An 18958-nucleotide genomic window follows, 5' to 3' on the forward strand; every position below is an offset into this window, starting at 1 on the left:
CGTTTTCTACTGGGGTACATTTCATCTTGTTACCCATTGTGATTTGGAAGTTCATTTGTTCCTCCTGACAGCTTGAGAAATACTTTCGCTCTCCATTCATATGAGTTGAAGCCTTGCTATCAATGTACCAATCCTCGACTGATGCAGAACTTGATAAGCAAGCAAATTCCTCTTCCAGCCTGGAAGCTAATTCAAAAATATTATGATCCCTTCTGTTCTCCATGCTATTTTTCTTTGCTGGAAATTTCTGCAAGGGATTGCGTGAATCTTTTGGAGATCAATTTGCTGCCAATGTGGCACCACCACCCTATATTGCAAAAATTATTGCTATCTTGCTTGACCTTTGCTCCAATACCATGTGAAAATTATACTGCAGTGAGATTTATTTCTCCTACTTATTTAAAATAATAAGTTATTTACTAATGCTTTAGTAAATATCAAAATAAATTCAGCTGCAGACATCACAAATTACGAACTGAGAGAAGCAAGAGAAACACCAACACATTAACAATCACATTGACACACTTATTTTTGGACAATAGTCCCCGGAAAAACCCAATTCGGGAAAATCAGTGCAACAAATCTGAGGGTTGCTATTATTGGCAGTAACTTTCTAAATACAATCTAGATGCCCCAGAGAAATGGCAATCCACTCAGAGAAGATAACTGATAGAAGAAATAGTGAGAATTTTCTCACACTGAATTTGGAGATTTTGCATTGACCCCAACTCTTGGATGATCCACTGTGCAGTCTCTGCGTGAGCCTGCACAGTCACTGCATGGAGACTCCCTCTGATTGCGTCACCCTTGCTACTGTTACGTTTGTTGCTAAGAAATCGAGATTTCGTCTGTTAATCACTCAAAGTGATTCCTGATACTGATCTCGGCTATCCCTCAGTGGTTCTGTGTCAACATCCTCTAGTTGATGCACTGTCCCTCCTTGGCACTGCTTTGCATCTTCTGCCCCTTTCACTGTCTTCTTTGAAAAATATTCACTGGAACAGGAAGTCACTTCCTTCCTGTACTGCCTCTGATCCTCACTGCTTGATCACTTGTTCGAATTCCTTAGCTAACCCTGCCCTAGGAATATCGAACCGACTGATCAACTGTCTGTGTGTTTTGGAATGAACCCTGAGCCTCCTTCTTATACTTTTCTCGTTGAGACTTCAACGACCGAGATTAAGTCTCTAATCAATGGCTAAGATTAAAACTTGATATGATCCGCTTTTTAGAACATTCTCACCCATATTTTGATTAATACCCATTAATACTTTAATTTTCCTAAGTTTAGACTTAGGAATCCCATTAAAATATTAATTATTTTAATAAAATACAATCCAAGTGGAATTTCACCAAATGATTTCTGGGTTCTTTAGAACTCATGTGCCTTAGCCTCTCCACCAATTTTCATGGCTAGAGCACATCCGATGCTACCAAAAACTAACAGGGACAAAGGGCCTCCAACGTGAGTTCCTTTTTGGAGAGACATCGGGAGCCTCACAACAGTACGACTATCCTTCACCGGCCACTCACTCACCAACTTATAGTGGGCCATCTAGAACCCCACTGCGGCCTGCCTACTTTCTTACCATCAACACCCATTGAGCATGGGGGACCGGAAGAGCCAATGCCCATGGGGGATTTCTTTAGGGAATGGCAAGCCATGGGGGAGGATTTCAAAGCGGCCCTGTCATTCATAGATTATTGTCATCTAAAGTAGAATGAGAAGGCCAGGTACAATGGTGGGTAAAATTCGCAAAACTCAAAGCTACAACGCACTGTTGGGAGGATGTATATCCCCACATATGATGGTTCTTCCAGGAGCACAGCTTGCGCTTGGGTGGAGAAGCTGGATACTTATTTCTAGCTTAATCAGATGACAAAGGTGGAGGCAAATGGCTACCTTACACCTGGAAGGGGAGGCACATGAGTGGTGGTTTCATGCCCTATCCACATTGGGGCATGCTAGTCTGACATCATATGAGGACTTCACACAGAGAGTGATGGAGCATTTTGATAGGAGGGATCCGAAGGCTCACTTCAGAGAGTTGACTCAACTTAAACAGACAGGCAAGTGGAAACACTACATATCAGAATTTTTGAGGGTTTCAGTTATGGTGCCAGATCTCTCAAAGACTGGGAAGGTGTGCACTTTCGTAGAGGGGTGATTGGAGCCACTGCGTGGATTAGTTAAGTCACACAAACCCTTTGTCTTTACAGGAGGCAGTGACTTGCGTTAGGGACTTGCAGTGGGCCATCCCTAAAACCCGGGCACCTTTTCCCTCACACACTCCCTACCCACAGAAGGGAGGTGACACCAAAGCCCCACCATCGAGAGCCAACCAGGGGAGTGGACAGATGGATGAGGAGAATCAGAGAGACATCCGAAGGAGGAAGTTGTGTTTTACTTGTCAGGAACCATGGGCTCTAGGTCATAGATGCACAACGGGCAAGGCCCACTACATTGAGGTTTTCTCCGACAGTGATGGGGAGGATGATGCGTATTTGGAGATTGGTGGTGATGATAGCGTAGGGCAGGCAGATACGGGGCCACCACCACCACCCTCGCTAGGGGGAGCTACTTTCGCTCCATTAGGAGGGGTCCTTACATCTCTACGTGGGGTACCCAAGTTTTTGACTATGAGGATCAGGGGCACCATGTAGGGGCAACATGTTTCGGTTTTAGTAGACAGTGGGGCTCCCCACAACTTCATTGATGAAAAAATGGTCCAGAGGAGGGGTATCACAACCGAGGAGTTTGAAGGTTTTTTGGTTTTGGTGCCAGGTGATAGAACCATGCAGTGCACACACTATGTTCCATCTCTAACAGTGACCATGGGGAATTGCTCAATGATAGATAACTTCTTCTTGGTAGATGTGCCGAACACCAATGTGGTGTTGGGTGTCGAATGGCTCTACTCTCTTGGCAGAGTCACTACTGATTGGAAGAGGTTGGAGATGGAGTTCGTAGGGCCAAATGAAAAACCAGTTTTGCTACGGGGTATGCACTCCTACCCTCCACAGACTGTTTCAGCCCATAGGATGGAGGCAGACTTGAGACATGGGGACATTGAGTGTGCTGTGGAGTTGAGGATTTCAAAGGCTGGAGGTTAGGCCAAGCCACAACACCCAGATATACAGGGCATTTTAGATTGGTATCTAGTAGTGTTTGGAGACATACCGCTGGGTCAACCACCTGACCAGGGGTTTGAGCATACTGTTGAGTTGGTCCCGAGTGTACAGGCAGTGATCAGTACCCCTTACCGACATCCCAAGGCATATTAGGATGAGATAGAAATGGCTATTCATGAGTTGCTGGCACTTGGGCACATCAGGCCCAACTCTAACCCTTTTGCTTGATTAGTTGTTCTGGTGAAGAAGAAGGATAGGTTCCTTCGGATGTGCATTGACTACAGGGCCCTTAACAAGAAGACCATGAAGAATCGCTACTCCATCCCATGTATAGATGAGTTGACGGACGAGCTGAGGGGGGCGAAATTCTTCGCCAAGATTGATCTACACTCAGGGTACCACCGGATCAGGATGTCCCTAAGACCGCTTTCCGGTGCCACTATGGGCACGTCGAGTTCCTGGTTATGCCCTTGGGCCTAACTAACGCACCAGTCACTTTCCAATCTTGCATGCACCACATGTTTCGTGGGTAGCTGCGAAAGTTTCTGTTGGTGTTGTTTGATGACATCTAGATCTACAATCGGACTTGGGAGGAGCATTTGCAGCACTTAGAGACAATGTTGTGCATTCTGGAGGAGCAACAGTTCTATGCGAAATTGTCGAAGTGCGATTTCAGCTTGACAAAGATGGTCTACCTAGGGCACATCATTAGGGAGGATGGAATGAGAGTCCATGAGGAGAAGATCAGGGCCATCCGGGGTTGGCCAGAGCCCTAAAATATGACAGAGTTGAGGGGATTTGTGGGCATTTGCACTTACTATAGGACGTTCGTAAAGGGCTTCTCTCAGTTGGCAGCTCCCCTCACCGATCTGACGAAGAAGGGGGCTTTTGAGTGGACAGCTACAACGTAGGATGCTTTTGATCGCCTCAAACAGGTCTTGAGCAGTTGTCCCGTATTGGCACTTCTAGATTTCACCCAACCATTTGTGTTGGAGTGTGATGCATCCAGAGAGGGTATTGGTAGAATTTTGATGCAAGGAAGGCAACCCATAGCCTTCGAGAGTCGGAAGCTATTGCCCCATGAGAGGTTGTACTCTTTTTATGACAAGGAGATGCTAGCCATCATGCATGCGCTAACCAAGTTTAGACAGTCATTGGTGGGGAATCGGTTCAGGGTCAAGACCGACCACAACAACCTTAAGTTTCTCTTGCAGCAGAAGCAGTTGTAGGAGAGGCAACAAAAGTGGGTGAGTAAGCTCCAAGCGTATGCCTTTGACATTGAGTATGTCAAAGGAAGCACAACGTGGTGGCAGATGCGTTGTCTAGGAGTTCGGCTGCCCTTTCGTTGATGAGGATGGCCCCGAATTGAAGGGCGCAGTCACTGGTGAAGTACTCCAAGGACTGATTTGCATGTGAGGTCCTTGATGGGGCAGTGTCAGATCACTGGTACAGGGTGATGAATGAGGTGATTTACTACAAAGACCAGATTTACTTGGTGCCTAACTCCCAACTGAGGGAGAAGATTTTGCAGGTTGCCCATGACTCACCACTAACCGGGCACCAGGGGTTCACAAAGACTTATAGGACCAACAAGGAGTGTGTTGCGTGGAGGGGCTTGAAGGATGACATTTTGAGGCATGTCAGGGAGTGCGACACATGCCAAAGGAACAAGGGTGAGCAGTCACACCCTGCCGGGGTGCTACAACCTCTTCCTATCCCCGAGGGGAAATGGGAGAGTATATCGATGGACTTCATTACTGGGTTGCCCACAGTATTGGGCAAGGACTGCATTTATGTGGTGGCTGATCGGTTGACGAAGTTTGCGCATTTCTTTGCCATCTCAACTTGGTACTTGGCCTCGTAGGTGGCCGAATTGTTTTTCAAGGAGGTGTTTTGGCTACATGGTCTTCTAAAGACCATTGTCGGTGACAGGGATATCAGGTTCATGGGGGGATTTTGGCAGGAGTTATTCCGACTGGTGGGCACTGAGCTCACTTCGAGCACTAGTTACCACCCTCAAACAGATGGGTAGATGAAGATAGTCAACAAGTGGCTGGAGGGTTACTTGCGTAACTATGTGACAGGCCATCAACGAGTGTGGATACAGTGGTTACATCTGGGAGAGTACTGGTACAACACCACATACCACATGTCCATAGGTATGCCCCCATTCTGAGCTCTATACGGTTACGATGCATTTTCTTTTGTTGACGTGATGTTTGGAGACAGTAAGGCCCCTAGGGCCAAGGATTGGATACAGGAGAGCCAAGACATTTTACGGGCTCTCAAGGACAACATGTAGACAACCCAGAACCAACAGAAACTTTATGCAGATACGGGTAGAGTCGAGAGACAGTTTGAGGTAGGGGACTTGGTCTTCTTGAGGCTTCAGCCGTACAGGCAATCACGCTCAAGTAGAAGGGGGCCGAGAAGCTCAAACCTCATTTTTATTGGCCATACAAAGTCACTCGCATAGTAGGCGCGGTGGCATATGAGTTGGAACTACCCTCGGGTAGTCATGTTCACAACATTTTTCATGTATCTTGCCTGAAAAATGCACTAGGAGAACATGTGGTAACAACTGCAGAGCTACCTCCTATGAATGATGAGGGGCACTTAGTTCTGGAGCCGAAGGCTATTCTAGATACTCAGGAGAGGCGTTTGAGGAACATGGTCATCAAAGAGTTCCTGATCAGATGGAGGAGCCTACCAGATGAGGATGCCACTTGGGAAGGGGAACATATACTTCAACATCCTTCATTATAGTTGCTTGAGGACAAGCAACGTTTTGGCGGGAATGACTGTGATATTCCCACTTGGCATTATTGTTAAGTGAAATATCAATTTTGATAAATTTTGTCTTCATTCATATTGGCACTGAGGAAATGTGGGTTTAGAGGCCCCACATTGAATTTTGATTAAAAGCAAGCCCCAAACATTAGAGGAGGAGAATATCGAACCCCTAGTGAAGCGTGGGGGCCACAGGTGGAGAATTGCGGCCCACATGGAGAATGCGCATGCCTTGGAGGGAAATTCAGTGGGAGGAAATCGAGGCGGGCCTACATGAGGGCGTTGGAGGCATCTTGACAAAAAGGAAGAGAAGGCACTCATTTGGTCATTTAATCATCTATTCAGAAATTGTGTCTTTGACATAGCACGCTTAGCTGAAGCCAAGTCTGCAAGTGTTGTTTAGCACACGAGTGTCTTCGAGCAGAGATCTCGACCCTTGCTTCAGTAGACTTCGAGTGCCAGCCCAAGGACGGAGTTCCATCTTTTTTCCAATTGTTCCAGCAGTGGGGTGCGAGTTTGTCGAGGGAGACACAACCAACAGCGCAAGGACTGCGCAGTGCATGGAGGAGGCTCACTTGGGAGCTGAGTTGTGAAGGGAGTTTGGGCCTGAGGTTTGAGGAGTCCGAGAGAGCCTTTGCTTGGAGTTTGCAACCATTTTTGGGAGCATTTGTAGTAGGATAGACAGGTGGGCCGAATTTCCCAGTAGCAGGGCCATAGGGACAAAGAGGGCCGAAATTCCAAGGTCAACCATAGCCCAATTCCCTTCGTGGGTAATTCTGGGTATTTGTTGGAGAGTCCAGGGTTAATTTCCCCAAATTTTCTGAGCACTACAAGAGGCCCTAGCAACAGATCTCATCACCCAACAACGTATTTCTTGGCAGTTTCGCACATAGCCAGGAGACAGAGCAACAACATACCTGAGGGGAATTTCCTATTGTTCATTTGGGCTTAGCTAGCTTGCCTTGAGCAAGCCCAGGTGCACTCTTTCCAACACCTAATTGTACCCTGTTCAGATTTTAATAAAATGGCTCAGCGGCACAGTTTGGTGCCTTTATGTGATCTGATTCATGTCTTTAAATTTTGTGTGGCTTTTGTTCTATGTTTGCTTTGCATATTTATCGTAAAATTTCCCTAGGAATATTACAGTCTCCTCTTTGTGCCTAGCTACAGCCTTGAGCTGCCTTCTTTGGCCCTTGGCTCCCCTCCTCTCCTTGGCTGCAGCCCCAAAGGGGATTTTCCTTAAGCCACTAGCCTTTTAGGCTTAGGGCTTCCCTTGCCCTTGCCGCAACCCTTAGAGGGCTGTTCCCCCTAGCCGTAGGCCATTTTGACCTGTCGTGAGCCCTAGAGGGCCCCAAACGCTCTCGCCCCCCTTCAGTGGTTCTTTTCCCTTGGCCACAGGTCTTTTAGGCCTTTCTCCCTCTATCGTTGCCCTTTTCCTAGCCTCTAATCTCATCCGTATTCCTCTTCTAGCTCTCACGTGGCCATTCTACAGTCATCGATTGAGTTTGCATTAGTGTTTCATCTCCAACAATTTGTTTTGCATTTATTTTGCATTTGTTTTGGAGCTAACATTGTGGTTGCAGGTAGTCAAGTGCATTAGAAGAAGCTCTAGGCACCTACAAGGCCATTAGGCCTCTTGGTTTGCTCTCTAATCCCTCTTTGTCATCACTGTCTTCATTTATAACTCTGAAGCATTTTATGACAATAGTGTATTCAGGGCCTAAACACATCTAAAATAAGCCCAATATCATTAACTATTCACCTAAGGAATTAAGAATTAATCTTTAAGTCAAATTGAGTGCATATAAGTGAATATTTGTGGACTGTTGGGTAAATTCCAAATCTGATATGTTTGCTACAGCCACGTAAAATCATCTACAGCAGTGGTAGAATAACATAACATTGGCATAATAATCAATTTGCAAGCATATTTCTTCATTGGCATATCACTTGCATTAGTTGGGCTTGCATTCCATTTCATAGCTTATCATTTCTTGAAGGCTGTCATAATAATTTGAGGTCTGATATATACTGCATAAGATCTGATATAAACATTACAGTGGTGTTAAAAGTCGTTGACAGTCCTCTAATTTCACTTGGCTCTTGTTCTTTGCATCTTGTGAATCTTGAATAAGTGTTTTCTAGTGGAATTGGGTACCATTCTTATCGCTGCATTCATCATCTTCTTGGCTGCTCGATCTTGCATTTCATTGCATTTTGCATCCCTTGCATCCATTTACATATTGCATTCATTGCATTCTTGCATTAGCATTAATTGTTTGCATCTTAATTTAAATGAGAACATAAGTGCTTTAAGGGGATATTTGAATTGGTAATTGTTTGATAAGATTGGCTTAAAGAGTAACATTGTGGATTAATGCTCTCTTCTCCTCCTTGATAGTATTATTGTCACATTGTTTCTAAAAGAATACTTCTAGTTTGTCATTGCTATCATTTGTTATTGGACAAGTGAATTCATTGCTCTTCATTGCTATTGTGGAAATAAATACCTCTTGTGGATTTGCTAATTTGTTGTGTTGTGTAAGTGAGCTTCACAATCTTATTAATCTAAGTGACTCTTAAAGCACTTTTCTAATCGTAATTGTGATAAGAGAAATCTTGGAGTGTAACAAACTAAATTTATATAAAAATAAACACAAATAATGTAAAAGACAACAAATAAGATTAGTGATTGATTAGTTAGCAATTAATGAAAATGTATGTCCCTAAGGACATAACTGTTAGTGAAAGGGTACTTACCTGGCTATATATACAGGACCCTCATTCTCATTTGTATCATCCTACATCATTTCTTTTATACAGTAGAAGAAGAATAAGTAATTATTTTAACATCCACGAGGCTAATGGTAGCCTATGGGACAGATTGCTTCTTCATCTGCTTGATGTATTCGACCCTTTTTCTGTGAAGCTTCAAAATAAATGCTCCCAGCTTCTCGATAAACCCTCGCTAAATAGATTATACCAAGAGCTAGCTGCCAGCATATCTGCAATGAAAGCCGCACATTCTAAAATGAAATGTATTTCTGTTTCCACTTTTCCGGAAGAACAAAAAATGCATATTCTTTCTTCCCACACTTCCTTTGGCCTTTTCCAGCACCCTGTTTCACAACAGAGTTGATGAGAATTAGTCCTTAACTGAGCAATAAGAGTTTTGGCTCCCCAAGAGATATTGGCCTCTAAATATACAATTACAATTACTATCCTACGATGGATGTTTGTCTACGAAGTATTAAAATATTTCCGCTGCGTATACGACTTTTGGTCGTTACATTGGTATCGGAGCTGTTCGATCCTCTAGATGCTCAACCGTTAAAGAGAACCAGTCTAATCCGACCTTTGGTCATTAATCCTTCGACAACGTTGTTGTCGTCACAATTGAAACATTTCGCTACACAAAGTTGGAGATTCTCTGTTTCGTCATTCCAGGCTTTGACCATTAAACAAAAAAAGAAAAAGGAAGAAAAAAATAAGATAGTCAAAGAAAAAAAAGAAAAAAGGAAAAAGAAAATAAAAGAAGTACACATAAAGATTAAAAAAAAAGATTTAAAGGAAATAAATAAATATATAGTCTGATGTAAATTTTGAAGGAGAAGATCCATATATATATATATAAATGTTCTACATTATTGATAAAAAGTGCATGATAAAGTTAAGAGGGAATCTTTCCAAATATATTTAAAACTATACATAAGAGAAGGAAGAGTAGATAATATTATCTTGATGCTTCATTAAGTAGTTTACAAGCCCGTGGTTTTAGCGACCCATGGTATTTTCAAGGTGAAAGAAAAACAAAAGGAATACAAAATTCTTTATGTGAATGATAAGTTTTACTTTTTACGTAGAGAACATTAACGGAGTCAAAAGCACATAAGTGGACATATATTTTATATTATACCCCAATGAGATGAATAGCCACGTTTCACTAGGGTTGTAACTTTTCAAAAAGAAAAAAAAAGGAAGATTATAAATAAAATATATTTAAAGAGAAGTTTTATATTATAAAGGGGCATTTAAAGAAAATTTCAAGTCATAAAATTACTGAAAATATATATAAGTACAAAGCAGGGATTATTATAGAAGGTTACTTAAAAGAAGCCAATTGAAACAATATTTAAATATTCTTTTTAAAGTAAAAAGGGAAAAAACGTAAGTAGAAATATATAAAAAGAATACAAGGGAGTTTTGAAATATTAAGGATAATAGGAAATTCAACTAAAATAATTTTGAAGAATTATAAAAAAAAATAATATTAAAAAGACACTTTTAAAGGAGACTTGAAGTACAAAGTCCAAAGGAACTTTAAATATATACCTAAAGTCATTTCGATAAAACAAAATGGGATCAATTATTGAAAAAAATGATGGAGCTCAATTATAAAATGACGAAGGAAGAAAGGTTTTCCTATAATGGTCTTTCAGTTATAGATCACAGAGTAATTACATTAAAATGAAGTATCCAAAGAAGAGGAGTTAATGACGCCAACAACCCAAGCAACGATAAAAATTATATCAACATTAACTTGACAAATTAGATATTAATTCCAGAGCTAAGCATTGGTGTAAATAAAAATATTTTTGACCAAAAAGAGTATAAAATTAGTGATCTACAAGTGACAATAGGTCATTATGAGTACATATCTCAATTTCATGTTGTAAGGACGGATAAAAACACTGACATCATACTCGGTCAACCTTGGTTTAAGGATCTGGGTACGTTCATGTTAAACATAAAGAAACATGTTTTGACGTTTCCTTATAAAAGGAAGTTGGTCACGTTTCGAGACATTACAAGTAAATCAAAATCAATAAAATCTTCATCAGAAGACCTTAAGGATATCTTAGACTTTATGTTTCAAGATAACGAAAAAATTATATCAAAGAAGCAAAAAGAGCTTGAAGAAGTCATCTGCAACAAAGACAAAGAAATTTCACGCTTGAGAGATCACCAAGAAAAACTACTCGAACAAGTCAAGAAAGCTAAAGCATCAAAGAAGGAACTCAAGGAGCGTTTATTAGAACAAGAAGAAGAAAATTTACATTTAAAGAGCCTTAACCAAACATTAGTAGAACAAATCAAGTGTTTAAAAGACGAGAAGCGTGAAGGCCAAAATAAAGTTGATTCAGAGAATGAGGAATGCTTATGTCTCAAAAATCATAATCAAAATCTGCTCAAACAGATTAAAAAACTTGAGGACGAAAATAAATCGTTGATGACTAGGTTCAAAGAACTTGTTGCAAAGGAAGCATCAAAATCTCCAGATGTAGCAGTCCAAACTGACGAAACAAGCATCAGTACCACTAATCTCGCAGTTTAGGCAAATCCAAACCCTATTGAAGTAAAAACGTACTCAGAGGTTGTCGTTCAAATAGAGGACACCCCAAATAAGGATTCAGTAGTTAAATCAACAACAACAATGCTTGATGGAAATCAAGAAACTACCATAAAAACGTTTAAGGAAGTTCAAACAAGAAAAATTACTTATCTACATTCGAATCACAAGAGTAGATGCCTTAATAAATCTACAAATCTATATCATGCAGAACATAAACAAACTTATGTTCCGAAGAATACTGAAATAAGCTCAATCCAGTCATACGATAACTATTCATTGCACATCTCCAAGGGTCAAAAGATTTCCCAGAAGATTAGTCTAGGATGGTGAGATCCGTTTTCAGTACGACAATTTTGTCTATTGTTCAAAACATCATATCGTCTTTTATCAACAAACATGAAAGTTCAGAAATGAGAAAATATTCTGAACGACAGAAGAGATCCGATCTGTCATCAGTTAGCTTTGAGGACAAAGCTTTTTGAATGGGAAGACAATGTAACAAACTAAATTTATATAAAAATAAACACAAATAATATAAAAGACAACAAATAAGATTAATGATTAATTAGTTAGCAATTAATGAAAAGGTATATCCCTAAGGACATAACTGTTAGTGAAAGGGTACTTACCTGGCTATATATACAGGATCGATATCGTCTTTTATCAACAAACATGAAAGTTCAGAAATGAGAAAATATTCTGAACGATAGAAGGGATCTGATCCGTCATCAGTTAGCTTTGAGGACAAAGCTTTTTGAAGGGGAAGACAATGTAACAAACTAAATTTATATAAAAATAAACACAAATAATATAAAAGACAACAAATAAGATTAATGATTAATTAGTTAGCAATTAATGAAAAGGTATATCCTTAAGGACATAATTGTTAGTGAAAGGGTACTTACCTGGTTATATATACAGGACCCTCATTCTCATTTGTATCATCTTACATCAATTCTTTTATACAATATACAATTACAATTACTATCCTATGAAGGATGTCTTTGTCTACAAAGTATTTTAATATTTCCGCTGCGTATACGACTAGTGGTCGTTACGTGGAGTAATCTAATTGTGTTCATATAGAATTCAATTTTTCTCTCCTGTATCGAATTGGCACATTTGCATTCTATTTGTTATGATTTAAGTAATCTTAAGAATTTTCTAATTGATCATTATTTAATTGACATTGTTGAAATGAGCATTGAATTTGTCTATTTCATGTGCAATTGCCTATTGGTAATCTTGGCAACATTTTCAGGCGCTATTTATTTTGTTCATTGATCACTTTCTCTTGTGGTGAAGATTGTCATTATTCATTGTTATAAATTGAATATCACTGTACTTAAGAACCTTAACAATCTCACCTTAAGAATAATCACTCATATTGTGCACTTGCATTTTACGACTAGTTTTGCACTAATTAATTTACCTCCAAGTATAAACTTGGTTGATAGAAAGATATGACCACTTTTCTCACCCAGCTTGCAAAGCCTAGACCCTCTTTAGTGGTTAAAATGGTGACTTTGCAGTCGTTAGAGCCATAGTCTCTGCAGTGCTAGAGGCATCGGGTGGTAAGAACTCCAGGGGAGGTATCATTACTATAACGTTTGTTATCTTCCTCTGGGCTTCTCTCTGACAACCTACTCTAGAGACTATCTTCAAAATAGTTGATAGGAAGGATTCACCTAAGTAGGCATCTAATTAAAAATAAACCAAGATTCCACATTTCACTTAGATTTTAGGTGTTGCATTTCATATAGGATAGTGGAGCATCCTAAAGTAGCAAATGCTCATCTGGTGGCTTGGTAGATAATTTGCTTAAAGCAAGTATTTGACTCCATTAAAGCACTGATCTTTCAAGATAATCTAATCTAATGATCAAACTTGCTAAATTGATGAAGTTGCTAGGCTGTTCAGTTGTGTCACTCGGACTTGCCTGTTGTTGACGTGTCTTTCCATCTTCATATTTCATAGGGACTACCCCCCATAGCCTGCTGTAGGGAGACAACTAGAGCGGAGAGGGTGGGGATCAGAGTGACAACCCCCGTCCTCACATTTTGCCTGTACAATTTGGGCGACAACAGGACCACCTTTACCCAACTTGCAAAGTCTAGACCCTCACTTGTGGTTAACACAGTGACCTTACAGTCGTCAGAGGCTAGAGCCATAGTCTCTGCAGCGCCAGAGGCATTTGGGTGGTTAGAACTCTAGGGAAGTATCATTAATATAACCATTTCTATCTTCCCCTGCGTTTCTCTCCACAACCTACACTTGAGACTAACATCAAAACAGTTGAGAGAAATGACTCAGATAGGCATCTAATCTAAAACTAACCAAGAGTTTGCATTTCACTTAGTTCTAGGTGTCACATCTCATATAGGATAGAGTGCATCTTAAGTAGCAACTATTCATCCGGTAGCTTGGTAGTTAATTTATATTGTGCAGTTAATTTATATTGTGCAAGTGATTTGACTCCATAAGGCACTGGTCTCTCCATAATCTAATCAAATCATGCTAATAATTAAACTTGCTAATTCTCATTAACCAAGTTTTTAGGCCATTCAGTTATGTCCCCCAAGCTTGTCGGATCGCGACAAGTCTTTCATCCTCACATTTCATAGGGGTTACCCCCCTTAGCCTACTGCAGGGAGACAACTAGAACGAAGAGGGTGGGGATCAGAGTTACAGTCCCTGCCCTGAGTTGTTGTCACATCTACCTGTACAATTTGGGTGACAACAGGCACAAAATTGTTACATGGTTTAAACACACACCCAAGGTGTTAAAGTCCCAATTGACAAGGTAAAGACCGAAGTGCAGCTTCGAGTGGTTGTCCAGTTCACCTAAATAATCCTCTTCCACTTTTTAGGTTGGTTCTTCTCCAAGTCAAGAGGGGAATTCATAAACAACTCTAAGTCTAATAAAGATGATCACAAAGTATGGTATTTTGACATAGGGAGGGAAATCCAAAATTTGATTTTGAAGATTATATTATTCAGATTTTTGGACAGAGAGAATCTTTGGCTAGGAAGTTGAAATCTAGATTTATGGATTTTTAGTGATAATTTGTAGATCTGTCAATTGCAAAAAGAAAGATCCCTTTTGCTTATGTAAAGAAACCTGAATTCTGATTTAACGTTTATAATTTCCAGATTTCATCTCAGCAAGTAAATGAGTTAATTTTATAACTTTTAGATGGTTGAAAGGCAGGATTAGTGCCTATTATTGGGAAATGGAGTCTATGAGGGAATAGTTATTGAACTATATCTTATGAGAAACTTGATAACTACAGCTGGAATTAGCATGCTACAGCCATCAATTTCCTTCTGTTTTTCAAATTAAGAATTCAGATCTGAAGTCCCAATGAAGGAATATTCATCGAATATACAATGAGAGCCAAGTACAATGCCCTTCAACGTGTATATCAGACCTGAACTTATATGGGTCTGTGCATGAGTGGGCTGCTTCAATGGGTTCAAAATGTTATTATCATTCTTTAAATGAAGTCATATAATCCTTTTCAAATATTATCATTCAAATTTATCAAGTTCCTTTTGGTTCATGATAAATACACTATAAAATCTATGCCATACTAAATGCTTTCTGAATCTTGTTTTTGAATTATTAAACAGATATTTGGAGCTGGACACGGTAGAGTTCACATTGGGGACAGTACTTGATGCGGTTGTAAGTCAGGGGATGATTCTATGCAGGGAAAAGGGTTTGCAGCTAATACGTGATTCACCAGAAGCAATCACAACAATGTGCCTCTATGGTGATCAGTTGAGGCTTCAGCAAATTTTGTCAGATTTTTTGATAAATGCACTGCGGTTCACTGCATCAGAAGGATGGGTTGGAATTAAGGTTGTTCCTACTAAGAGACATTTGGGAAGTGGTGTGAATGTTATGCATATAGAATTCAGGTATGTGGCTAGCTGTACCTTTGCTATGAGGGGGAGTAATCTTTGTTCCATGTTCATATTCGGTTGCAGTTTTACAGGCTATAGTTGTTTTTTTCTATATCCATTGGATTTGGTTCCATTCCTAGCATGTTCAATTAAGCCATTAGGCATCTTCCTCTAGTCAACTTCCATCAGGTTGATTCATTAAAAAGCTGCCTGCTTTGAGGACATGCTGACATTTCTCTTTCTTCTCAAAAGATTAATCTCGCAATTGAAGAGAAATAACCTGCACAATTCTTTGAAAATTGCTTCTTCTTGCAGTGGAATTATTACATTCCTGCTGATGTTGTAAGTACTCTCTGTGGTCTTGAATTTGTCCAGTTTGCTCATTCCATTTTCTAGGTTTGCATGTTATGTCTTGAAAGTTGAAGGTACTTGGATTTCTAAGTGCACGTGGTGTCTTTAGACATTGATCAGAAACTGTGCAGCTTTTCCTCGAGTATAACCTAAGACACACCTTGTGACTTTTGGAAAATTTAATATTGTTCATCTCGAAATGGTCAATCCACATGAACTAAAATGCTGCAAGAAAAACTGCAGACCATAATTAGGGTCTGAAAGTGCATTGTCCTGTTATTTATTTTATATGTTATGGTGTCATGTTCTTAAATGGATTCACAACAAAGGCTGTGTTGAAATACCATAGTTTATATATCCCACCTTTGGAAGTTGCCCCGTTCTCTCAAAATATTCGTGCAGGTTCCAAGTGTTCAGAGAAATTAATGCTCACTCAGACCCAAAGAAGCACCTTTCCGCTCTACCTATTGATAAACAAATTTTTTCCATGAGATGATGTTTGGAAATTGCCACTGCGGCCATTCTGCTAGTAATTTATCCTCAGAACCAGAATTGGTATGGGCTGCGAAAGGAGTCTTATATAGTGAACTTGCAAGCGGAGAAGAAGAAGAAGTTACATTTTATTATTATACAAAGAATGTAACTGATATATCTATTCCATTTAATTTGAGATGGCATTTAAGAAAATGCAGGTATACAGTTCAGCTTTCAATAGATTTCTATTTAGTTCCTCAAACCCCAAGGAGAAAACAAGCAATTGCTCCTGTACATTTCCTCTGAGTAAGGAAAGATTGTACATTTAGATAATCAAATGATCTGCCACAAGGTTTGGCTGTTGCCATTCTAAAATAGTTATTATTAATTACCTATTGCTCTTAACAATTAATATATGTTAGAGTTGGAAAATGGATTAAAATCCATTACTTAATTTCCTTTTCAATTTTTATAGAAGGTGAAGTTAAGAGAGGTTGGAAAAACTATAAATAAATGATTGATAGAGTTTCATCAACCAGCCTCTTGTTGCCTTTCTCAAAAGGAAATATGGCACAATGTAAGTTTGCTGTAAATTCAATTTTTACCACCAGAATGGTAAAGTGATATGTGATTTATTTTTGTGATTCAGGAGGATATGTAGATGTATTAAACTACTACAGAATACCTGTTCAACTTAAAGGTGAATCCCTAGAGAACTACTACAATGGAAAGAGCATGTTCCTTATGCGAATGGGGGTGTCCACAACAATAGTGCACTGTAATAATCCATTCTAGATTTTGCAGTAATCTTCGTGTGAAAATTCCAAAACCAGAATCCCTACTGCAACAACTGATAATGTTTTTTCTAGTTGATAAATTAATCAACCAAATTATTTGCAGTTTCCTACGGCAAATATCGAATTTGAAACATATACACTGCAGCCTTCACTTAATTAAATATTATGCGGAAACAAGAGACTAAGCAAGAAAGAAAATACAACACAAATGACACCGTTATTTTTGGACAAATGTCCGCTGAAAAACCCAATGCGAGAAAACCGCTGCAGCAGATCTGAGGGTTTATTATTATTAAACAGTAGCAAATTCTGAATACATCTCTGAATACCTCAAGGGTTATTCAGTTACAAAGAGAGAAATACTGGCAGAAAGATTTGTGAGATTACCTCACACAATCACTGAGAAAAATCCTAGCTGATTTGGTCACTGGATGAGGTGCCTCTGGCAGGCTCTGTGCTGCCGCTGCGCAATGTTGATTTGGGGTAGCATTGGATGTGCTATAAGCCTCAAATTTTGCTGGGAGGCTTGGACACATGCATTCCAAAGAACCCATAAACCGTTTTGGGAAATTCCACCTAGAGACGATTATATTAAAATAATTAATATTTTTAATGGGGTTCCTAAGTCTAAACTTAGGAAAATTAAAATATTAATGGGTATTAATTGTGGGTGAATCTTCTAGATAAATACGAAGATCAAGTCAAAGTGATCTGAGCCTTTGATTAAGAGTTAATCTAGGCCGTTGGTTGTCCAACAGAAAGATATAAGAAGGGGCTTGAAGGTCATTTGGAAAAAACACCAAGAGAGATCAATAAATCAATTTTTTGAAGTGAGAAGTTCTCAGGAGGAAAAATCGATTGAGGAGATATTTTGCAGCAGAGGGGTAGAGAGAATCTGGAAGAAGGAATTTTCGGAGAGTACGAGGCAAAGGGACGACAGAAATACGTCCACAGAAACGCTGACGCTAGCCCCATTCAGTGCTGACGCAGAGGCAACACAGTCCTTGAGGGGAAGTTGATTTCCTGCTAAGGGAAGTCGAGTTTCAGTTGTCAGGAGCCGAGGTGTCAGTCTGGGAGGCAGTAGATCGATTTTCTCAGCCAACAGAGGATTCAGAAGAGGGGCAACGTAATACCCAGCAGGGGTAACATAGAAACTGCTGGGAGTGATGCAGTTTTGCGTAGAGGCCACACAGAGCCTCCAGTTCAGTAGGATCAGTGACTGATTCTCTAAGTGACAAGGTGAGGTCATTTCACCATTCTTTTGTCCAGTATTCTCTTTGTATCAGATTTCTAGTTGAGCATCCTAGAATTGTACTAAGATTTTCTCCTGCATAATAATAAAACCCTCAGAGCTACTGCACCGGTTTTCCCGCATTGGGTTTTTCTGGGGACATTTGTCCAAAAATAACGGTGTCCTATGTGTTTGTATTTCCTTGCTCAGTTTCTATGTTTTAGAATCATATTTAATTTGGTGTAGGCTGCTTCAGTAATTTACTTCAATATTTCAAGAAGAAATATGAAATAAGTTTGTAATTTAATTTACGATCTAGGTGAAGTAGATTCAACTGGTTGCAGTAGGATTCCAGAGATTGTTAGATCTAGGAATTTTCACATGGTATCAGAGCTATTGATGTGAAACAGGAAGAGCAGATCTAACACTTAAGCAAGGGCCAACTTGTTGCAACAAGTAGCAGTTTGAATTCCTTGAGGGATTGCACAATTCTAGCTAGGAGGGCTATATTTTGGTGGGGTTCTCTTTCTGAGTGAGCCGATAGAGAGGTAAGATTGCTGGATCGAGAATTTGCCAAGCTAGAAGGAACCGCGCAGAGCATCAGCGCAGAGTGAGAGGGACATAGTTTTCTGCAAGCTTAGTGTTGGGTAAAAAAGCTGTCGGAAGAAGGAAGCAACTCGCATAGTGAGGGAATACTTCTTTAATGATTTCTTGCAGAGGAAATCAATATTTCTTAGTTGCTGGGCAACATATGAGCAACAAACTTACTGACTCCATCAGGGAGTGCGTAAGCCAACCTAGAAGTACATAGTAGGGAGAAAGAGGGAGTTGTTCGATAGTTTTCGAAGGATATGGAACCAGTGGCTTGAGCGATCAGGACAGGTTGGACGGAGCTTCAACTACGTCATCTGGAAGGCTAGA

The 18958-nt window shown here is 40.0% G+C and overlaps 1 protein-coding gene across 1 annotated transcript in view; it reads left to right on the plus strand.

Moving 5' to 3' along the window:
- Window positions 1-18958, plus strand: part of LOC149142058 (phytochrome) — a 337500-nt gene that overhangs the window by 86735 nt on the left and 231807 nt on the right. The window contains exon 3 of the mRNA XM_089447546.1: window positions 14909-15199. Coding sequence (XP_089303672.1) covers window positions 14909-15199 — 291 coding nt within the window. The remainder of the gene's footprint in view (window positions 1-14908; window positions 15200-18958) is intronic.

Source organism: Pinus tabuliformis, chromosome X, assembly GCF_031772625.1.
Source record: "Pinus tabuliformis cultivar Carrire ecotype Pingquan chromosome X, CPIR1, whole genome shotgun sequence".
Classification (NCBI taxonomy): Eukaryota; Viridiplantae; Streptophyta; class Pinopsida; order Pinales; family Pinaceae; genus Pinus; species Pinus tabuliformis.